This window comes from Cyphomyrmex costatus, unplaced genomic scaffold (assembly GCF_001594065.2).
Source record: "Cyphomyrmex costatus isolate MS0001 unplaced genomic scaffold, Ccosl1.0 scaffold18, whole genome shotgun sequence".
Lineage (NCBI taxonomy): Eukaryota > Metazoa > Arthropoda > Insecta > Hymenoptera > Formicidae > Cyphomyrmex > Cyphomyrmex costatus.
In genome coordinates, this window is record NW_017275824.1 from 1,712,032 (window position 1) to 1,737,885 (window position 25,854).

The 25,854-nt window shown below is 28.0% G+C and overlaps 1 protein-coding gene across 4 annotated transcripts; it reads right to left on the reverse strand.

Moving 5' to 3' along the window:
* Positions 1 to 3,013: 3,013 nt before the first annotated feature.
* Positions 3,014 to 19,395, reverse strand: LOC108772196 (acyl-CoA Delta(11) desaturase). 4 transcript variants are annotated; one of them, XM_018537684.1, is made up of 6 exons: positions 19,221 to 19,395; positions 7,045 to 7,266; positions 5,588 to 5,718; positions 4,203 to 4,408; positions 3,946 to 4,131; positions 3,426 to 3,750 (listed from the first exon to the last, which is right to left on the reverse strand). In XM_018537684.1, the coding sequence occupies exons 2-6, from the start codon at positions 7,256 to 7,258 to the stop codon at positions 3,426 to 3,428; spliced, it is 1,062 nt and encodes a 353-aa protein (XP_018393186.1). In that variant the 5' UTR covers positions 7,259 to 7,266; positions 19,221 to 19,395. The 4 variants fall into 4 exon arrangements, with proteins under 4 accessions (XP_018393189.1, XP_018393186.1, XP_018393187.1 ...); XM_018537685.1 differs by lacking the exon at positions 19,221 to 19,395 and adding an exon at positions 8,892 to 9,111; XM_018537686.1 differs by lacking the exon at positions 19,221 to 19,395 and adding an exon at positions 8,888 to 9,111.
* Between the last annotated feature and the right edge of the window lie 6,459 nt (positions 19,396 to 25,854).

The following is a 25,854-nucleotide window of genomic DNA, read 5'->3' on the forward strand; positions in this document are numbered from 1 at the left end:
TCATACCAATATGATGAGAATTATATGGACACTCATATGGGTCTCAAATTCCACATCACTAGTGTCAAAATGACACCGCTATTTTTTAGACTGTAGTATCAAGGGATCAACAGAAAAAAAAGACTATGAATTATAAGAAATGTTTTTATCTTCACATTTTTCTAAAAGAATTAAAAGTGGAATATACTTTACTTTTACACTTATATAAAATAAATTGGAATAATGCATTTAATCATCTGATGAGCTTTTGTTATAAGATTTTTTAACATAAGTATGTTGTACAGCAAACACATTATTGTCGTATTATTTTCAATCTTATTTTTACAAGAGAAATGTATAAATCTCATTAAAATGATATAATCTATAGAAAAAGATATAATCTTTTTTTAGAGATTATGTCATTTTCACCACTACAGAACAACACATTCATATTTAATTAATATAAATAACATTAATTCTTTGTTTATTTGCGCTAATCTTAAAAAAAAGGGCTTAAATGGAAAAGTGTCACTTTATTCCGTATTCCCTCAATTAAACTTTGATATACATAATTAGTTCCTTGTATGTACAATACATAATGTCTGTTATAAATCAAACATATGATGCTCAATAAATTTATTGTCTAATAAATAAGAATATAATTGCTAAGAAATGGAGCAATAAACAAATATTGTATTACAATTTATTTTTTACAGATTTGATTAAGTTATTGATAAGTTACAGTGAAAGATGTTCAATTAAATATGCTGATTCATTAAACCTTTAAAGAGAAGAGAAAGTTTCTGTTCAATGTCATAGAATCAGATAGACGAGCAAAAATTATAATTTTAATTTTAATTGCGCACATTAAAACAAGAACTTAATAGATGCTGTCATATTACATATTGTTATATATATATTCCATTTTTTGCAATTTTTTTATTAAATACACCTAAAGATTTATCACATATAATATATACATTTTTTAGCTCTATTCCTCTACTAAAAATAAGATTTTACTTAATCTTTTTTTGCATTTATAAAAAAAAATCTTCACATAATATTCTATTAGTGTCAAGAAAAAAAGTAACGATAATAAGTTACTTTTGCAAATCAATAACGAGATATTTTTTAGGAAAAAGAATGGTAACGTTAACGAGTTATTTTTATGAGGTAACGTTGTCAACCCTTTTTTTACTCAGTAAAGCCTGATCTACAATTGCGTAAACATAGCTGGGAGTGATCGTAGTTGTAAAAATCCTCGAATCACAGTTGGATATTATTCTTATATTCAACTGTAATTGGTCAATTCTTATAACTACAACTATGTTTACGTAATTGTAAATCGGGCTTAACGAGTAACAGGCTATAACTTGTTACTTTTAAAAAGTAATTTTCCTGCAATATATTTGATAGTTTGCATTAAGACAAGGAGTAATAACAACGTGTAGCACACTGAATAAAAAGACACAAAGTATTTAATGTCTTTACATAAAAATATATTTTTTATTAAACATTTTATTTTAATTATTAATATGACAGCTCATTGTATAATACAGTACAATATAGACAAGTGATTTCTTATATTTAACATAAAAAATAATTTTACTAATTTTAATAATTTTGTTTTCTTGGTAAATCGTGACATTCATTTTACATGCTTGTCATACTGGATGAACAAGCGATTACAATTTGATTTTATTTCTTTATCAAGATTATGATATAAAATAAAAATTGTAAGCAAAAGATTGGGTGTAGAAATTTACAGTAATGTTAAGTTAAAGATAAATGCGCTAACAAGTAGCAGAATGATTTGTTACATATCAAGAGTATTAATTTAAATTCTATAAAAATTTAAATTATAATTAAATAGAATTTAATTAACTTGACGCACTTACAAAATCGCGAAACGCCCTGCGTTTTTGGGTACGATCTCGTGAAAAAAGAAAAATAAATAAAATTTATTTTACACGAGAAGATATTTTCGATGTCTTTGAAAGAAGATGCATAACATAACAAATAAGTATGAAAAGTGCTTATACGTGTTTATGTCATAAAACAGATAATCGCTTACTTAACTAGAGCGAGGAGCAATGAGAGTTTCATAAAAAATCATGACTTCTCTCATCTCGCTGCAATTTTACATCACAAACTGTCATATAACAGTTATTTTCGAATCTTACACACATATTAACCGATACCAAGAAATGATAAATTAATATTAATATAAACATACATCGCACGTCCATTACGTCGCAGCTACATCACATTGGATACTTACGTTCGCTTTGGTTTACGCAATCTTTATTACTATACTATTAGCATAAAGTTTTTATTTACATACTTCTTTCTTGCCATTAGAAACATAAATGATTATTATATAAATAAATTATACCAAATCCATTGTGTTACCTATACTAATTCATATAATACAATAAGCATGAAATATATTATACTAATAGGAACTAACTAAAATAAGAATTACGAAAAAGTGATGTATTTAATTATAAAAATAATAATTTCTTATTGTATCGTAATTGAAAACTTAAAGAATTTTTCTATGCTTATAATATTAATATCATAAGAAAAACAAAAAATAAAGAAATTTTAACTGTTACACTTGTTAAAGAATAATGTCTCGCTGATGTTCTGGACGATTTTTTAAAGTTAATTTTGATTTAGCGACAAGACGGTATTGTTTTAAGATTAATATCAGATTTGAGAACTGAATTATTTATTTTAATCAAAAAGGTGTACAAAATATGTGTGGTCATATAATAAGTATATACTAAAATTGAGCAATCATGTAACATTTATACATTCTTAAAAACGATTTGTGTTTGTGTCAAGTTAGATTTGTAATTTTTGTTTATTTTGGTAATTTTGTATCATATATTTAAATTTCTACTTTTTTTTTCTTTTTTCTTTACTACAATATTGTAGATTTATATGTTTTTTTAAAAGACAAAAGTATAAAATTATTACGTTCAATTAATGCTCCAATTATACAAACATGTATATATATCTATCTTCGTTACGATTATGAATTAAAAATTGTATGAATAATACAAACTGTTCAATAACTACATAGTATAATTCGGAAGATAATTCTGTATATCAATTTCTATAGCTGAGAGAGAAAAGGAGGTAAAAAAGTTTATCGAGCGAGTACATCGCGTGCGCAATCCAGAACACCATCGACATTATAAAAATCCTGTCGAGCCTTCCAAATCTGTATTATATGGAACCCGCCAAATAATTATGCAACGACATGTCGGAACCGACGAGATGCGCGACGGTCGAGACGTAAGTCCTGGGGAAGGCCGACACAAATATACATATATTTTTTATGAAATTTGTCCAAACGAATCAATTCGTGACCGTAGTGAACGAATGCGAAGAAAGTCTTACTTAATCGACAGTCTTGCACATACACTCGTAGGATCCTACTGATCCTTTGTGTGATGGTGCGTTACTATCGCTTCGTCTCTTTCTTCCTGCGTTTGATCTTTATCACCCCAACCCCATAACTCGTGGCTGCCATCGCCTGTCCTCTCTACTCGTTTCCTCACCATATCCTCAGATACGCTCTTTAAATCGTATGCCCAGCCGATCTTCGCGAAGAAATCGATGAAGGCCGTCGTAAAATTGACCCTGTAATTGCCAAACTCGGCCGTCTTGTAATCCCAAGGAAAGACGTGATGGTAATTGTGCCAACCTTCACCGAGGGCGAATATGGCAACACTTTTGTTCTCTGATGGATTGATATACCTATAATAAATAAGAAAACAATTATATGTTGATCACATCGCTAGAAAATCAATTTTTCGAAACACAAAAGTCTAGCAAAGATCTGAGAAAATTAAAAAGTGAAAAATTCGATAATTTTCTCTATCGAAACAGATTAAGAAAATACCAAATTTGATTTAAAAGATATACTCGCGTTCTTACTTAATTGATACTTACTTGTCGTAGGGTTTGTTGCCGAAGAGATGAGCCGCAGAGTTCACTAACCATGTCATGTTCAATGTAAAGATATAACGGAGGATGGTAGGAATAAAGTAAGCATTTGTCCAGGTTTCGTTCCAACACACGACCGGAATAACAGTTGGCAGAATGAAGCACATCAATGGCATCAGTATGGTATAATATCTGAAACGAGCAATAAATCATTGTAGATACTTCGTCAATAGTACTATTTTGATTAATATCAACATACGTACTTTTTTTGGAATGCCAATATGGGATCGCTCTCAAGATCACTTAAATCGATACCCTTGCCCTTTTTCTTAACTTCCGGATGTTTCCTACAGAGCAGCCAACCAACGTGCGAAAAGAAGAAACCTCTTCTTGCGTTATGCGGATCAGCGTCGGTTTCGCTGTATTTGTGATGAACCCTGTGATCTCTGGCCCAGTCGATCGCTGCATCCTAAATACAACAAAATTACTTAATGAATGTTGATAAATAACAAGAATATCTTAATCCTTTAAGAACTAATAAAATATAACTGTATAATTATACAGTTATTTCATCATCATATTTTCTAAATTTTCCCTTTCGGGATTATTGATTCGATCCTTCAGAATTCTAAAATACAAATTTCAAAGAAATAATCTGATTATCGTGAAACTTAATTTTAGAAGATTCTGGATATGAAGCTGAGTTTGAACGTAACCTAAAAACATTGAAATTCGAAAAAATAGAGTAACCTCTATGAAGGAAGATTTAACGTCACAATACATTCGTAATTAGAGTTTGAAAGTCAGTTTGGAAATTGATACTAACTGTTTGTGTAGCACTGATGAATGAAATAAAGCAAAACTGGAAACTTTATGTTACTTTACAATTAAAAATTATCTAAAATTGAGTTTTATCATGAATATAATAATAAAATTATTTTTTAAAATTTTGTCTGCCATATTAAATCCATCATATGAATTTTTTATTTTTGATCTCAACGAATAAAATATTATCAAGTTATCCTATAAGCCAAGTTTTATCAAATAAAGCAATCTCTGCAAATAGGATAGCCGGCCTACAAAAAATTAATTTATTTGTGTGAAACACTTTTAAATACAAAGTATGCCGGAAATGCAATTTCCGGCATACTTTGTATTTATCATTGTTCTTTTTTATTTTCATATTCATCTAAATATTTATATTGCAATAAAAAAAAATGCCGGGGATATGCACGTCAGTACTTCCGCCACAAACAACACATATCATGTATATATTCTTCAGATCATGAGAGAGAAAGAGAGAGAGAAATGTCTTTTTTTCTAACAATAGATCATTTGTTTAACCAATATCTAATGACGCATTGAATTATATTATTTCTCCATTTCTTACATGCGATGCTCGTTTTTATTGATACTCATTGCATCAACATGAATACCTCAATAGCTGCAAATAAAGTTTCTATCGTATTTTCATTCGATTGCTATGCATCCTTTTTTAATACAATATACAATTTAATTTAATGTTTGTTAAAGTTTTAGGATTAGAATCCGTCACGAAAAAAGTTAATTACAAATTATCGATTTTACTTCTTTTGAATCTGAATTTTTATCCATCATTTTGTGTACAATTTCTAAGAAATTCACTTACCTGGAACGCTATAGTATTCATAATCATGAGTATCAGCTGGAGAGGCCACTTGGCTTTGTAGGATCGGTGTGCCCAGAGTCGGTGAGCTCCGGCTGTGATTCCCAAACCACTGAGTTGATACAGAAAAATTGCTGCAATCGAGAAAATTATTAAGTTACATGCAAAAGTCGCCGCTTGCTCCAAATCATCAATCTTCATTGAATAACTATCTTGTAACAAATTATATTACGAGAAATATGATTGACAACGTGGAACAGAAAATTTATTCATAATACGTATGTCGTAACATATTTATATACATAGTTACAATCATCTTGAAAAATTTATTATAGTAACAAGGGCAACAATAGTATTGTAGTAATAATTCCAATAATAAACCACTTAGCTTAAATCAGTGATGCGCTACTTTTGTAAAATTAGGAGCCATTTTCAGATATACAAAGGTCTTGCGAGATTTTATTTAACTTATGTAACTTGCTGTATTACTTATATAATGTACTATATATATTATATGTATATATACTATAATAAACAGATAAAGAAATTTATCATGATATCAGTAAGAAAATTATAAATGTATATAATATAATATATAATATAATTTCTTTCTTAATATTAAGATAAAACTTTTTTATTTGTTCATTTATATCAGTTTTTCCATTTATACCATTCATTTTAATGATCATTTTTACATGATTGTATACTTTATGTAGAAATAACTCTACTAGAATTATTAAACTTTGATTTGATCAATAAGGAAATAAAAAATCAAAATAAATTTATAAAAATTTATAAGAATATAATATATATGAAATATAAGTCATGTTTTCAAATATAAATTCTTAAAGATTTTTTAAAAATATATCTCAAATGAAACTGTTAAACTGTTACGCATAATGTTATTAATTTGATAGTTTATATAAAATAGAAAATACAATTTTCAGCTATGAGCTGGTCATAGGAAATTAATCAACGAGCTGTGGATTGCGCATTACTTAAATAAAAAAAACTATCGCATCAACATATATGCTATAATCTTGTTCAAAAGAGTCGCAAGTATGTCGGACATATTTTAATCGACTTAATTAACATTCTGCTAATTGCTTGCGTTAAAAAGCCACATGTAAGTGCAAAGTTGAACAAAGTCTATTACGACGAGTATATCAATACAAATATATCGGCTAAACTCAGTCAAGCGATATCAATAAAATATATATTATTTTTATATAATTTAGAGAGAGAGAGAGAGAGAGAGAGCTTATATAATTGAAAATATAATTTAAATATATAATTTAAATTCCTTATTAAATAAAAATATTATTTTAAATAATTATTCCAAATTATTTAAGGTAATTACATAATTAAATAATTATAAAATAATTATATTAATTCAAATTATTTCAAATAATTATTATGCAAACAATACGTTACGCTACTTAATAAATTGGACCACTCACCAAAAATGACGGTTGCTAATTTAGCGGATGTGAATGTGAGGTAAATTCCGTAAAGGGCGCCGAGATGTAGAAACGAGAAAATCATCACGTTTCTCCAAACGATGCGCCTAACATATTTAGGTTTTTCCTTGAGCTCTTCAATTAGTTGCGTCTCGCCAAGAGTTTCACCTTCAAATAGCACTCCCGTCGGTGTGCTTGTTATATTCGGCGCCATCCTTGCGTCTATTAATGAGATAAAATTTTTCTATTATTTCTTGCAAAAAGATTTAGTATATCAAACTTTATTTAGTATATCGAAACTTGCACTATTATTCGGCTAAATAGAAGTCAGCGCAGTAAGAAGTGCGCAAATTTGTAGAAAAAAAAATTAATTAAACATAAGATTACATCGACATTTGATATTTCCGGACGTTCTGGATCTCATGTTTTATTAAATATTTTTTTCGACAATTTGCGCACTTCTTACCGCGCTGACTCCTATTTAACCGAATAAATTTTCTTCGTTTTATTGAAATATAAGGAGTCCATCATTAAATATGTATTGCACTATCATATCGCTGACTATTGATTTATAATTTATTTTTTGTTTTATTAGCATTATTCATTATTCTTAATCAGTTGTATTTATAATCAAATTTGCTTTTTTATTATAATTATTTATATTGCTATATTAAAATATAAGAATAGAAATATATTGTATATTAAATAAGAAAAAAGACCCTTATATTTTCGCGCGAGCGCAGTCGAAGCAAATTTTGGTATTTAATAATATAATACAATTTTTTGTAAATAAATTTTTTTGTATGTTATATAAATCAAAACACCTATGTGTTATTAATATAATTTTAATATTTCGAAGCTTTAGAAGATTACAAAACGTATTTAAAAAAAAGTATACATCATATATATGTTAAAATTAAATAAAATAAAAAAATTTAAATTAGCTAATTTTTTTTAAGTTAAATTTAAATTATTTCCAAATGAAAACCAATACCAAAATTATAACTGCTTTGACAAGACCGCTGTGACGATAATGCTTTTGCACACATGGCTTATTTGATGAAGCTAAATATCATATAATAACGTCATAATTATCGATGCTCTACTAGAATCAAAAGCCTCGTGGAATGAATAGCAATGACGTATGACGCAAAAGCGATCAATAAAAGTAAAATCAGTAGCAGCAAATGCGAGTTTATACGGGACAAATACAAAATGTATCCTTTCTCTCCTTTTAACTTCATCTTTCTCTTTTTAGTTACAATTTACAATTATCGCGACTCGCAATTATACGTTAAATATACATAAAATGGTTATACAGCGGACTCTTTCTAGGTAATGCTTGACCTGGAAACGTAAAGCAACTGCGATTATGTCATTTGTACACGACTACACGCACAAGCGTACCGGCTCGTCTGCTAATTAGCAACCGGTGCCCGGCGACAGTGATATTGGGGAAATGACACCTGTAAGACTTTCACCACATCGTCGCACGAAGAAGTTACCAGCTAACATCTCGATTATTACAGTTAAAAACTCGCGTCACGAGAAAGAAGCGTGTACATGATTAAACTCGATTCATCGATGATGCTGTGAAACCGCGAAGACCGAATACTCACATGACGCATTTACTATTCTAAAGTAATTACGGAGTATGGCTTCTTGCTGTCATACTATGATAAATAAACTTCTATTTACACTACGTGTACAAATTTGAAATTTTTTTTCATTTTAACGATTATTTTAATTATTTATTCCTTTTGGAATCAATCTTTTCTCGATTCAACCGTAAAAGCACTCAACAGTTTCTAAATTAGAGACTGGTTTATCGAGACGTCCATACATACGAAACTCGTATACGCTCGTCGTTGCAATCCCGCAAGTTGTCCTCAATTCCGTCAAACGCACGTGGATGTACGGGTCCAAAGGATCCGCCTACGTTCCGCGAGCGCGAATATTGGAGTAAAACACAAGAGATGGTCTCGACAGTGCCCTGTCCCTGTCAAAGGTTCTCTATCGACTGCCAGCAGTGCCAGCTGGATCCTCGACGCACGTCCTCCAGGCGCAGGCTTGCGCGGCGCCCGGTGCCCGCGTCGGGACGCCGACACTCGGTATTTTCGTCGACAGACTTGCGCGAGTTCGTTCTGATGAGTGATCAGCTGATCCTCTTAATAATCTTAAATAATCCGGTCATAAAATTTATATCGAAAACTCGAATCGAAATAACTTGCACGAGATAAAAACAATGTACAATAACGTACAAAAATTCGTATGAATAAGCAAAGTCATTTTTTCAATGCAAATTCATACATTTAATGAATTTTTTTAAAAGAAGATAAAAAATACGAAATATAAGAACTTGAACTTTGTGTGAATTTTTGCCAATTATACTGCTAAACTTGATATTGTCAATAAACTTATACAATTATAGATGAATTTATTAATAATCAGTTGTTAAAGCAGCCGTATTATAATATAAATATAACTGCACAAGTGCATGTCACATAATAAGATCAACCAATACGATCATAATAACATAGTTCTTTTTTAGTAAAAATTATAAATACACTTATTCATTCATTCTCTTAAAGAAAATGCCATTATATTTATGTATTACAATATCAAATAAGTCTGTACTTTATTCATTACCAAAGAAACGATGAATGAGATATACATCGTACTTTAAGTGTACGTAACAAACGGTATAATTCATTCATCACATTGAACAATGTGAATTATAACCTATTGATCAAAAACCTTACGATAGTGATTGCAATGTTATCATCATAGATGTGGACTTAGATGTGACTGTAACAAAATTGAGGACATGACCTCAAGAATGACCTCGGCTCGTTCGAGCGAGCTCAATCATTGTCAAGGCTGCAAAACATTTGAGGTCAGCCGTGTTTCTCACGTAGCACGCCAATCAATCTAACACAATGATATATTATCTCTTAAGTAATAAATTTTATCATTTATCATTATTTCATGATTTATACTACATATATTTTTATTGATATCGAATTTGACAATTAATAAAAATGCTTGTAATTGATTAGATTAATGTTCTTCAGAAATTATTAATGATACATCTGCTGAGTTGTTAGAATAATTATAGTGCAATGAATTCCATTCAGCATTTATGTGAACTTATTTGACTTAGCATACTTTTACCAAAAATAGTTATTATGAAAATGTCAAATAGTTTTATCATTTATCATTATTATACGATTTATAATAATGATGAATAATTATACATATCTTTATCGATCGAATGTGCTGGCAATTAACAAAAATATATGTAACTGATTAAATGAATTTTTTTAGAAATTATTTGACACATCTTCGGAGTTATTAGAATAAATGTAGCGCATTGAATTCCTTTCAGTACCCATTTTAGGTTGACTTATTGTTAGTTGACTTAGCATACTTTTAAAAAGATAATTTATGAAATGACATGTGAAATGATAATGATCGCAACTATATAATTAGAATTAGCTGTAGAATTATTTTTCCATATTGAATACATGCATATGACATATACACACACACACAATATAAATTTGATTACTTAAATCATTGAATTCAATGCGGATTTAAAGTCTGTATAAATTACAATATTTTTTAGTTCCTGTGCTTATTAAATAAAAATCGTTTTCTTGGTAACTGATACATGTAAAAAAAAAACAGCGATTTATTACAAATTAATAATTTCAATGACAAGCTTATGTTTGATAATTTTTATATTTCTAGCGAGAGGCGTGATGCGACTATTAATTTAATGTAATAGTTCAAGTTTCTTACCGCTTAAGAGGACGATTGCGATTGTGACTTCTCATTGGTATGAAAATAAAATAAATTGTGGTATTGTCATAGGGATTTATTAAGTATCGCACTTTAATTTTTCCATTTACGAAAAAGAAAACTTAATATGCACATTTTGTTAATAGATATACGGATAAGTTTGTTTAGGAACTTATTAGAATTCGACACAATACGTTTCTCAATCAATAAAAAGCTAATTAAAAGCAATATCAAATAAATTTCAAAATCAATTCTAATAAGTATTTTTTAAGTAGTATGTAAAATAATTTTTTCATCAGATTATTATCAACAACTTGCTTAAAAAAAAATCTTGTGTATTAATGTTGTCTCAATATATGCTATTATATAATTAGGGAAGACATAATTTACAAAAAATATATATTAAGAAAATTGAAACAAAAACAAAATACAAAAACATAAAACAATGTATATTATAAAATAAAAATGCGCATAATTTTAATTTGCCTCAAAAAACTACGCTATGAATCATTTCTGAATTCGTACTAATCACCATTTGACAAAAAATGAAAAATGCTTTAACAATATTAATAACCGACCTCAATATGTTTTTCAGTATTCATTTCTACTCAATTTTCAATGTTAACATTGACAAACATAATTATGTGTTTGTAAATTCATATATCTCCTTCACGCAGCCGATTACATATCAATAAAAATTAAATGTATTTATTATTAATTCATATTAAGAACACAGTTTTGCGTAATGCATAACGCATAATACATATGTATGAAAATGTACGAAATCTTCCATATTACTTTTCTTTCCATAAAATAAAAAGTTTGATTGATTAACTTCCTTATGCTTCATGCATTGCATGTTATACAAAAGTTTATGTTTTGATTTTAACATTTATCATCAACAGTACCACGAATTTTTGTTTTTATTCCACATTTGATGAGTCATAGGTCTGCTTTTTATTCTTGCACTCACTTTGCATCATGTATTAGTTTAGGGAGTGCACGAATAAATAAAAAAACAGACTTCATATATCACGTTAAACAGCAGGGCAGTCTATTTTCACGAAACAGCTGATCAGATAATAGATTTCGGCAAGTTGACTTCACGTTTTATCTTTTCGTCGCTTAGTTAAATGATCTGTACGCATGCGTATGCCACGTACGTTATTATCTCTCCGTATACATATATACCGTATACACATACACGCGTCATATATATATTATATAAAGGTCCAGTTATATATTATAGATACATGTATATATATTTCTAATTACGATAAATTTAGAATCAGTTTTTTTCTGAACAAGGGGGGGGGTTATTCTTAATTTTTTAATATTTAAAATTATTTAAATTACGATGTTACATTTTTAAATAAAATCTTATTTTTTAACTTGAAACACTTCTAATTATATTAACAGTTTTCGAGATTGTAAAAGAAAAGATACGCGAAACTGATGGTCCTCTTTGAGATCGAGGCTTGAGAACGCGCTGATCTTGAAATCTTCCAGATCTTGAAATCATGATCTTTCTTTTTTCCCTCTCTTTAACATCCAGTTCGTTGAGAATCACGTTATACTGGTAGTTATAGTAGGGATTGGGGAGAATAATCAGGTTGCGTCTGATACGGTATGAGTAAACCGTCGGCTCGGACCAGACCTCAGCTGAGATCGTCTGAACCAATGGAATCGCTTCTCACAACTCTCGCCACCTGAAACTAGCGAATGGTGACGGACGGAACCAAACCAGACACACTGCGCGCATTCTGTTCTTCCGACAAATATCGACCGCACATCTATATTAGTAATACTGAACTACAAACCACTTGCTTTCACGTTTTTTTAAAGGCAAACTATTTTCAATTATATGTATACTATTTTTGTATACTCGAAATAATGAATAATTGAAACGAGCTATTCAATTAATATTTCATTAATAATTAGTTCCATACATAAATAAATCATTTAATCTTGCAATTTTATGAGTTTATTAACTGAAAGAGTTGATACGATATAAAATAATAAAATGTTCAAATTTAATCTACGTCAGCTGTTTTTTAAATGTGCCGTTTTCTGCCTCATCTGTTTCATAGCATGAACCCGAATATAATAGTTCACGCGAGTAACACTTGGGTAATGCTTGCTGACCTCTAGAACGCATCATACGATATACTCGTACATCATTATCCAGCGTGATTCACACGTATTGCGCCACGTATATACCATGGCGCTTGTACTTTATATAACATCTTTTTATAGATAAAAATTAATAATAAAAAAAGTTGATTAGAACTGCTTGTAATAAGAAAAACGACGAACTTTAAGACATTTTTATGATTTTGTTTTTATTAGATCAAGTCGCTTTTTCTTTTTTTGTCTTCCTCCTTCCAAAAATTCTGTTTTAATGATAATTATTTAAAAATATTTTTTCTATTGATTTTTCTCTACGCGAAATTTTAAACAAAAATGCCGAAAGAATCGCGTAACATAGCTTCATTTTCGCGCACGCACCTCACCACATCTCACGCAACCACGTGGACACGAGTTGCGTACACGTAATCGCTGTGCCGGCGATGCGATCTCGTATTGGTCGATCGCGGCTCGTACGACCGCGTGCTCGCTTATTCTGGCGCACATCGCCAAGTCACATACATATATATGTACACACACATGTTTCTGATTCTCTGTATTAAACCTAATTTTTTAAAAATAAATCTAGGTTGAACTTTTTAATTTAAACTTCTGGATTTGTAGATATCTGAAACATTCTGTCGAAAAGTTTAAATTAATAATAGAAAGGTTCTTCGATAATATCTGAGAACATTCAACACGCCGGCCGGCCGGTGTTCTGACATCGTATGTGTATGTATATGTGAAGATCATATGCATGAACGGATCACGCGCGTAACGGCTGCTCGTCTTGTTTTATGCCACTTCCTCATACGTGCGCATTATATCACGTAAAGCGCTTAATCTGACCGGTACACCAACCGATCACGCATTTACATTGTGACATATGTACAAAGAAAAGTGTTAGGGTGAAAGACCAAATTACTGACATTAAGCATTCAATTATATCTGATTATATATATACATATATATAATCAGAGATTAAAATTATAAGAGAAAATAATAAGAAATTAATTTTATTTTTTAATTTTTTATTCAAAGTATATTATAATTAAAAAAAATATAAGGACAAAATATTTTAAAAAGTTGAGATCTCTATTCTGTACTTATTTTTAACGACACACACAACAGAGTTGATATCATTATTATATTATTATTGTCAGTTTTTTATCATAATAAAACCTGCACAACGATAGTGTAAAGACACCTATACTGTATTGAAATATAAAATGTACAGAGTATTTATAGAGGTCTGATATAAGTATATCTTAATAATTATTAGATTGGAATTCAATTTTTCTCTGTTTTTTCTTAAGCAACAGGTTAGTATCGAATAATATTACTAGTAAAGACTTCTTTAATTAGCAATAAATATTTACGACATTATTCAGTATTAAGCAAAAATTGTTGGCTAGTTCAATAATTATTGAGATATATAATCCAATATATAAAATTTCATACTCAGGAAGCGAATAAATGCACATGTTTATAATAAACGCATGCGTGAGTATATAATGTAGTAATACTTTTAAAACACGAAAAATTGCTGCTATCGATATGTCAGTAGATTAAAAATATTTATATTGTAAAAAATAGCTTAAATATATTTTATGTATAAAAATGTTTAATCTTCTATTAGCAGTGATTGATAGCAGCAACTTTTCATATATTTCAAAAGTATTATAAATTACATCGTTACATGCATAATATATTTAATAGTAAAATATATTGAAAGCAGTCATTTTAATCAATAAAACGTTCTGCTCTAGATTCAATATATACCTTTAATTTTCTGGAAATTATGGCAACTGTTAAGTAAACATGTTGAAACGTTGAATGCATTTGAGACCGTTTAATAGGCAATCATAAAATGATTGCAAAATTGTTGCATTCTGGTGAACGCACTTAATATTAAATTTATTTGCAAATTGTTGTAAAGTTTGTAATAGAATTATGTCAATAATGCTTCACAACATTATTATCAAAATCAGAATAGCTTCCACTATGAAATTTATTTTGGATATTGAAATTCTTTGAACGAACATTTTCAAGCCAACGTCTATTTATGCATTCTAAAGTGACATTATTTCTCAAACACACTAGACATATTTTTAGCACAATTTTTTGAATTAATACTTTTTTAAATTTATAACATTATTAACCAAAATACGTTTTATCAGAAATGACCGTTATTGCGGTAAAAATTTTTTAATTTATAATATAATGAAATAATAGCTTACTTTACTTACGTAAATAATGGAGGATGCGCACATACAATCAAAATACGGTTATTTTTTAAATATATTTTTAAAAATTGAGCATTGTTATATGCACGAATGCATAATTAATAATATTATTTTTAAAACCTTCTTGAGGAATGTTTCAAGAAACCTGAAATTCAAGTTTCTTGTCTGATTCAAGTTTTTTTTATTGTCTGACATGTCAGAAAAACTGATTCAGAATAGCATAAATTTTATGGAAATTTAGAAATTTTAAAATATCAATTAAATATTATTAGATAATAAAAATTATTTAAAATTGTTTTCGATTGGAATTATTTAATTATTTCCTTCTTTTACTTCTATTGTGTTTTAGAGAAATCAAAATAAAATTCTGATCACGCGCGGAATCCAAACTATACAAACCCATAAATATGTACCAACGACAGAAGAGAAAAGTATATTGTTATTAAAAAATCATCAATGTTGTAAAATTTGCCTATCTGTTATCCAATTTTTTTTTCTCTTTTGCCAAACTGTATAAGATCGCAGAGTCACATACTTTAATTTAACAAAAAGATTGAATTAAGTGGTTCTCAAAAAAGTATTTTAATCATTTGAAAATTAATATCATTGACGAAATTAAAATTTTCATTTGCACATGTTTTGAGAAAGTTGAGAGAGTAATAATTATGACACACGATCTGCGATCTCCTCTGTGTGAATTTGATCTTCTTGATATTTTCCAAATGGCGTCATGCTATATCAAGTCATCCCGGAAACGCGAATGTACACTTTCGCCAAAGCGAAAACATTACGAATTACATCGTTCGTTTAATATATACTTTTGCGCAAGATTGTCCGAACGGTTTATTAATAATATGTTCTCATAACATCACAACTTTTTAAACCGGGGAGGAGACATCTGAATGCTTATTAAGAAATAAATTGAACTTACAATTTATATTTGAATATTATGGAATTAAGTTTATAATAAATCACAATAACATTTTCTTACATATTTTCATAAATTTGAAATACTATATTCTGCAAAAAGTATAGACTACTTAAAATTGAGACAATAATTTTATATTAGATAGCAATTTTAATAAATCTAACAATTTTAGAAACTTGATTTCTAGTTTCTATAAATAATTTGTAACTAAAAATTCAAACTATAAAAAAAGCGTTCCAAAAAATATAAAAAGAATTACTTATATGTATAAATTAAAAGAAAAATGCAAGAAAATATTGCACTCAAGCAATTCCAAATCTCAAAATGATTTAATTACTTTTTTATTACCTTTTTTAGTATTAATATTTATTATAGTTTTATCTATTTATAAAAAATATTATAAAAGGAATAAAAATAAATAAAAAAAATTTTTTTTTAATTTTTGCAAAATCAAAAAGTTGATAAAGAAAGAAAATTGAGTAATATTTTAGATAACGTAGACAGTGGAACATACATATACTGCGTACAAATTTATATGTACTGCAGAATATTATCTACCTAATTCTTTTTATCATTTATATATAATATTGATATATTGTCGGCGATACACTGAATGCTAGTGTCCAATGGCAATTAGCTCCCCAACCTGATCTTTCTCTATGAAGCGTGCAACAGGAAACACTTATTTGCATCAAAGAGAACGTCTACATGATGTGATTATTTCGCAAATGCGGCTAATGCTATTCTTCGTATCGCGAAACATTTCGTAATATAATTCATAACATCACATTCGTAACAAAACTTTAATCGTTATCAAACACGTGCAAAGATCATACCACGTAATTGAACTTGCAAAATAATTCGTATGAATAATTAATTAAAAAGATAATATTTTTCGATAATATTGCATTAATAAAATAACATTTTTTATTTAATATAATAGATTTATGTAATGTTATATTATTATATATTACATTATAATTATTAAATTACATTTATTTATTCATTAATTTAATAAAAATAGAAGTTATTATTACATATAACTTTTATTAATACGTGAACAAAGTCAAAAGATTCTTTCAATGTGCCAATATTAATATCATTTGCGACTTAAACATACCATTTACAGTGTTCTAGATTCGTATGAAAATAAACTCATCGCCGCACGCGGCGGATCAACCGATATAGAAGCGTATATTGTACAATAACGGTGCATCTAAGCGGAAGCGTTTATATTGGTTTCTCGAAGTAACGTAACAGTCCAAGTCACTCATAAATATTTCTTTCTACCTTGATGTGTGTAATAAAGAGCTACGCTCTCTCTCTCTCTCTCTCTCTCTCTCTCTCTCTCTCTCTCTCATTTTAATTTTTTGTCACGTCATACAATTAACGCGCTTCGAATACCGCCACTAATGATTGCTTTATAGAAAGTTCAAAGTCACGGATTTTACATTAGTATACATAATTACATATTAGAACTGTTATAAAGAAAAATGTGTTTTAAAGCGATCAAAATATTGAGTGATGCCAATTGCACAAAAAGTTGACACTCTTTCAAGTGTAAGAATCACTGACAAGTTACTGTATGAAAATCAATACTGCGATGCTGAAATGATTTGGAAATGATCCAGAAATATTTTGACAAAATATTGTGAATCATCGGATGTACATTATAATATTTTCTACATAAAAATCCAACCTTTGTAGGAACTGCTTTTCTTATTAGTCTTGATGGTTTAGTTTCTAAAATTTTATTTCTAATTAAACGAGAAATGGTAAATGTATAGCTTCACATGTTAAAGATACATGTATAACATATGTATATGAAATTATGCTAACGATGCGGAAGACCACCTACTCATAATCTATTTCTCTCTTTCTCTAGAAGGATATATTTAACAACAAAGGAATTATTCAACCACAATCATGGTTGATAACGTGTGGGTAAGGAAAGAGAACCTTTTTACATTAAAAATTACATGATTTTCTTGATAAAAGTGTCACAATAACTAATCGATGTATCTTTTGTCCTTATATGCAATGCTATATTTGACGTTTTTCTATCGTATAGGAATAATGAGTATCAAAGTTTAAATTATTTTCTATATATTTTAATTTTTAGAAAAATACATTCTTTAAAAAGAAAAATATACGTTTTGCTTTATATTGGTTATTTAAAAACGCTAAATATATTATTTAGTAAAAACTTTTTTCTCGTTTTTGAAGATTTATTTGTTAATTATAAAAATGTAGAAAGATGTTAAATAATAAAATAATAGATAACGACCGTTACGAGCAATTATAAGTTGTAATTAATCATAAACAATTATACAATCAAAAGATCAAAAATTAATATAATCTCTTATAATGTTAAATAATAATTAGAACTAGATATATATAAATATTATAAAATGTTAGTTAACAAAAATAAAAAAAAAATCAATTATTTTTAATAGATATTTAAAATAAATAAAAATTTTGTAATAAAAGGAAATATTATTAACACATATATAGTTTGAAACATTTAAATATAATTTGAATATAGTTTATATATTTTAAGTCTCATATAGAGTATTCATTTCCCTTTGAACAAAGTTTAAGAAAAGAATGAAGATATCTTTTAACCTTATTATATTCCGATTTTCTCATTTTCATGATTAATTATATTTACAATTAGCCATAAACATAGGTATTTATTGAATATTAAAGTTATTCGATATTAGTTTTTATACAGCTTAGAAATATAATAAGTGTATTATAAGGCTATATGAATGAAAACAATTTTTTGAGAAAATGAAGCAAATATATGTTATTTGTCTTATTCTGTCGGCGCGCAGATATTGAATCGAAGAAAGAATTTTTTTTAATTTTAATAAAACAGCATTAAAATTTTGTGAATATTGTCTAATTCTTGAATAATGGTAATACAATTTTTTATTAAATTTTGATAGTCAATATTGAGTCTATGCTTTAGTAATTTTGCGATTGCTGTGACACTGAAAAGTTAAAAACTGAATTGACACTATAATAGTTAAAGGGTTAATAACGTTTAACGAATAATATCGACCTACCCCTTCGTAAACTTTTGTAGCTAATTTCGTCCTGCAGAAACAGTAGTGGATTATTTCTCTCACTGGGGATGACAAACGCGCGGAAGACGAACGAAAAGACGGTGATTCTCTCGTGTAACTGTTGCCTTCTGAGTGACTTCGTTTAGCTTAACTGTTAGCAGGTGGACAACTATCGACATCGGCAAAAGAACTGAGAGACCGGCACTATGTCGCGAGAGTTAAATATTATTGGCGATGCTTGAAGAGAGAGAGAGAGAGAGAGAAAGAGAGAGAAGAAGAAGAAAGAGACTACTAGCCATGTTGGTGGCACCATCGCGTGCTCACATTGTAAATCAACAAGATCGACGAGTAGCACGTGATATTCTCATGCAAAACCGAAGGTACAGTAATAAAAATCAATTACGATTTATGATTTGTTATGATTACTCTAAATTTATTATTTATTATACTTAGTACTGTATTAAACAAAGAAGATATTTTGTTCATTAAAATTCCTGAAAAATTGTACCGAATAATAGTCTGACACGTATGCGTTTATATTGATGTGTAAAGTAATTTTTACATTTTAAATTTATATATGTACTAAAAAAGAATTTATTGAATTTTAATACATATATCTTTGAATAGTACTGCTATTTAAACATTTATGTCATAGCTAGGCTTGTATTTGAAATACTTTTATTTGAAAAATGACAGCATTTGTAATACAATTGTATCTTGTATTTTGTATTTTAGTAAAGAGCATATAAAATGTTTTTTATTTTATATTTCGTGGAAATATATAAAAGTATTTTGCATTTTATATATTTTGTATTTTAAATACTAAAATTGACAATTAATCTTATTATTTAAATTACGAAATACATATGAAATTTTTGACCTTTTAATTTTAAATACAAAATACATAATACTTTTATATATGCATAGCTAAAATACAAAATATAAAATACACTTTTATTGCATAATACACTTTTATTACTGTGTTTTATATAAAAGTATTTCAAATACATGTCCAACCATGCTTACAGTAAATAAATATTTACTCAATAAAAAAAATGACAGTTAAATCAAATTAATGTTTTATGATATCAAATAAATATATGTTTACATTTAGTAAATATTTACTTAGAATAAAGCCAAGTGTAATTTCCTTACGAACTCTCGATATTTAAAAACCAAGAAATATGTATCCGAGGATCAGGCAGTAGAGGGTCAAACATGGTTCTTTGTACGTAATTTATTCTTTAAAAATATTAAAAAATAATGAACGTTTCGACTCCATTTTGGAGTCATCTTCAGCATAACTATGGATTGAAGAGATTAGTTATACTGAAAATAACTCCAAAGTAGAGTCGAAACGTTCATTATTTTTCAATATTTTTAAAGAATAAATTATTAATTACGTACAAAGAACCACGTTTGATTCTCTACTGCCTTGATTCTCGAATACATATTTCTTGTTTTTTACTTAGAACTCTTCAAACAAATATTTATTAAAATTTAGTATTTTTTTCATTGTAAGAAAATGATATCGCGAAAAATAATGTTTCAGTCAAAAACTGAAAGAACTCTATTTTTTTAGCAAAAGCTTTAAGCAGCACCCACAATAAAATTTTTAAAGCGTTAGACTTAAGCCATAAAAAATTGATCGAACATAGTTCATTACTTTCTTAATATTTGACTATAATTGATCAATTTTTTATAATTTGAGTACGAAGCCTATAAACAGTCTAGCCTGGATCTTTTATAATCGCTTACATATAAACTATCGCGGTATATAAATAATATAAATTATCACGAATTAAATTAAATTAATAATTTACTAATATACGTAGTCTCCCAAATTGCGCGCCGAACAATCGTCGGTCTTAAAACACAACTCTAATAATCTGAAAATACTAAATCTGGAAAATTATTCTTATTGCGAAAAATATTACCTCGACCGGGAGTCGAACTCAGATATCTTGCTTTACGCGCAAGTGTCCTAGCCAATTAAACTATACCGAGGCCTTAGTAATATTCATCGCAATAACTGGTATATTTGTGAAATGATAAACGTTTTCTTTCACACGTTTTTATTATATTACATACAAGTAGGAACAAAGAATTTAAATGTTATACATAATAATTATATAATTTTTCGATGTGTGTGTATGTGAGTATGTATATGTGCGAATAATCTTAACAATAGAATCGTTATTTTTAACATTTCGTTTGATAGTATGCTTTGAGACATTGAATTGTTTAGATCTCTCATATTAGCTAGGAATATCTTGAGTATCTCATATTACGATTTTCACACTTTGCGGTTTCACGATCATCAATAATACACTATAAGTAATTATTAAAAATATTTAGTAGAAAAAGACATGTATTTAAATAAAGTTTCAAAAACAAACATATGAAAGCAAACTTTCTAGATAATTTATGAATTCATTAGCATAAAATGATTCTATGAAATTGCTATATAAACAAAAAATCGAATTGATGATATGATTAATGGTGGCGTGATTTTCGTAGATAAGATTATAGAACCATTTCGCGGAAGTATGTTTAATAAAAAAAATGTTAATAAGACTTCGCATCTTGACACTGAACGTTTTATCACATAAACTCACGATAATAATATTGCATAATTGTTATATTACCATTTATATCAGATCGTTGCTTTTAACTAGAAAAATTTTAGTCTTATATGTATTCATTCAAATACAATATTCAATTATTATGATATAATGACGACAATTTTTTAAACTTATTTTAAATGTGAATACATAACATTAAAGAGAAATGACAATAAACAGAAGAAAGTTCTAATACAATCACAGAATATGTACAAATGTAACTTTTTATATTTTCTTCTTATTATGCTGGTAAGCTATTTTATATCTATTAAACAAATTACTTGTGAAATTGCTTTAATTTGAAATTTTCTATATTTTAAAATTAATAATGTCAAACACATAAGAAAACTTACAAAATTTAAAAAAAAGTTAATTATAAATACATAAAATATATTCTATCCGTTCTATTTCTGCAATGAAAGTACAATTCCTATTTTATCTTTCGATGTTTTTTGTTTATTTTTTTATCTTGCGTCATTATTGCAGAAGAATAAGCAATTTTATTTAATACGTTATAACTTGAGAATTTATGTGACTTTTGAACTTGTCTCACGTGGGCATAGACTGCAAATACACTACGAAAAATTAATCGTGTCATTGACTACAATAATCAAACTTATGAATACAGTATAATCAGACATATGAATTATATTCGGCTAAAGTTCAGGCATGTTCGAAGTCCGTGTGATTGAAATAGCAAAGATAGTCACAGTTGTTTCGTCACGTGAGTATCGCAAAATAATAGCGTATAAGCATATCGTATTGTTGATATGCTTATATGTTATTACTTTTTACGATCTCTTATTAATTTTCACGTCAGATAATTTGCAAATATATAATATATAGTTACACACATCTCACTTTTGTAAGTAAGCAGGTCAAACTATATATTCATATATACATATTAGTAATATTCTATAATACTTATTACATATTATATTCTACATTATATACTAAAAAGAAGAAATGAGTAAAAGAAGAGACATTTCATGAAAATTTCGAAGTATTTGATAATTAAAAAAGAAATTTTAGATTAATTAAAGTTTTAAACAATTTATAAAATTTGTATTAGAAAATTTAATATATAATTGTTATATAAATGTTGTGTTTTCAAATTCAATTTATTTTTCAAATACTAGAATATTTTTAAGACCGTACAATTGATAAACAATAATACTATTATATATATATATATAATACTAATTATTGTTTATCAATTTATTTTTATTTCCAAATTTTCTTATTGGTTGCAAGTTGTACTTCGATTATATATGTATATAAAAATTAGTACTTTAGATAAATATTGCGAAGAATATTACTACGTCGACCCGCTATCAGAGGTCTATCGATATTCGCAAATTCTCGCAAGTGCTGAGACACGCGTATATCTCTTTATATAGAATCTCGATTTAATAACTTACACTGGCGTCTAAGGTAGGCTTCCATTACAATACTTTACTGATGAGTCCAGTATTGGAAGCCGGGACGAAACGCCAACATTACGTGATATTCTTCGCAATATATTAGAATAAATAAAATTAAAGATTTTAATGAATCTATGGCTTGTAGCCCTGTTCTCTTATTAGTTATATAAAAATTATTAAAAAAATAAAAAACATATTAATCAATATACCAAATCCATGATCGATAAGATTGTTTTACTGATTGAATGTTATTGACATTTTTATATGGTCATTGTGACAAATGTTACTAACTATCTGTATTTATATGTGTTTCGTGTACAATTTCCTTTGTCAAAGTTTAATTGATACATTTGCGATGCCACTCCTGTAAAATGAGTCACAATATCTCCATATTAATGTAATTGAATTGTATGAATGGAATTGTATGATTCCACAAACATCATTACATGCATTTGTCCCAGTTAATCTTAAGTTTAAAATTTTAAAACAATTGACTTATTTGTTGTAAGTCAATTTACCGTCTAAAATAAAAAGGAATATTGATTTTTATTTTAATTAAACAATGAATCAATGATTGCAAATCTAAATTTTTGTTATGTGAAAGATATTAGATAATAATATATTTGAAAAAAATATAAATTTATCCTATAACAAGAGATTGATTTCGGAAATGGTGCATATTAAGAGACAGAAATGTGCAATCAACAAACAAAATGATACGGAATCTCTACCAGAGGTATATTCTAATATCATACGGTCTCTTTCCCCTTCCTAGTTGTCTTACTATATTCCCCTTCTATTTAATATCTTTCCCTCGGTTTCCTTGTTTTCTTGTCACTATTATCTTGCGGTACTTCATTGAAGACACTTTATAATGTTTTCTACCTAAACTTTTTGCAAATCGCTCCAATATATGTCGTAAAATATTTCTTCATTTAACAAAAGGTATTTTATTTGTATATTAATACTGTATCAATGTACACTTTCATTATAATTTAGTTCATATTGCTATATTTTTTAGAGAATTTTTATTTGTTGCACTGTTACGATGCTTCCTAAGTTTTATTACCTTTGACAACGATTTTTTAATGATGGACTACTTTAATTTGGCCTGACTACATTTGGCAAGCATCCTAACGATCAGTATAATGCTTTAAAACTTATTTAATATCTTATTTAATGCGATATTCATAATGAAATAATGAAAGAAAGATTAATTTATTAAAAAATACATAAATATTATTAAAAATTATAAATTCTAACTAATAATAAGCAAACCCTAAAGGTCGATCTGAATCTTGGGTGTTTCTATAATTGCGTATGAATTTACGTACTACGTAAGTAATCTTTTTTAATTGCGCGTCGTAATTTTTTAAACTTTAAACACAAGCTCTACTAAACTATCGCAATATCACAAGTTAAATTGACTAACATTTAACTCGTAATATTGCGGTAGTTTAGTAGAGCTTGCGTTCCAAGTCTAAAGAAAAAGTTAAAAAAGACTATATACGCGTAGTATATAAATTCATTTATAATTATAGAAGCACCCAAGATCTTGATCTTTAAGGCTTGTTTCTTATTAGTTTTTGGTATTTTTATCGTAATATGGAAAATGTTAAATATTCTGTTCATCCAGCAATTTAATCAATGATTTTTATCAATTGTGGCGTCGTGATATAAATAAATTTCTTTACAGCTATTTTATTTTTCCTGACAAGTGTGCTAAATTCCCTGACATTTCCCTGACTTGTGGCAATCCTAACCACAGAATGAACAAAAAATTAATTGCTATTGTACACTATAATGTGGCTTTATATGTCAAGGCGCGCGTACGTTCAAAGATAATAAGCATGTCAAAAATGACTTAAGCGGGGAGCACAGACTTTTGCATAACGCATAAAGCATGTGCATAAGGAATTTCATTGGTCCATTTTCTTATGCATGAGTCAATGGACCAATCAAATTCTTTATGTATATGGTTTATGCAAAAGTCTGTGCTCCCCGCTTTAGCCTGGCAAAATGTTAGTACTCTATAGGTTATATCAGGGGTTACAAATTCCTATTGTTCTCGATGTACAGATAAGATTTTATATTTATGTAAGTATAAATATATGTATGAGTGTAAGTAACTATTCATTATATTTTTTTTAGTCCACGTATGTCTTTTGTATCATGCACACCGATTTATACATACTTGATTCTTCCATATAGAAGAAATAATTTTTAATATTATACACACCAATTGACTTGGTTTTTTGTTTTATATATATACGAATTCTCTGTTTGAACCAATGACAATGAAAGATTGCATTCAGTCGACCAACTACATTAGAACAGTTGATTTGTCGAAGTTTTATTCATCAGAGAATTCTTAACTGGAACATCCACTGCGTATCTATTTTATTTTTATATTTTTGATGTTGAAGATCTGAAGATGGCTCAATATAGAAGCCGAAACATGTAATTTTAATGTCAATATCATATTATTTTGTTAAGAACATCAATCATTTATTTTATCTTCGGAATAAAAAATTTTGTTTAATTTGACATACAAGATTAGTTTTAATTTTGGACTCTTATGCCCTT

Bases quoted from the DNA above. Each gene is read 5' to 3' on its own strand.
- LOC108772196 (XM_018537687.1), bottom strand. From the start codon at position 7,258: ATGGCGCCGAATATAACAAGCACACCGACGGGAGTGCTATTTGAAGGT. The intron at 5,719-7,044 runs GTGAGTGGTCCA...TCTCGATTGCAG, and splicing joins ATTAGCAACCGTCATTTTTG to CAATTTTTCTGTATCAACTC. The intron at 3,751-3,945 runs GTAAGTATCAAT...TATTTATTATAG, and splicing joins GGCAACAAACCCTACGACAA to GTATATCAATCCATCAGAGA.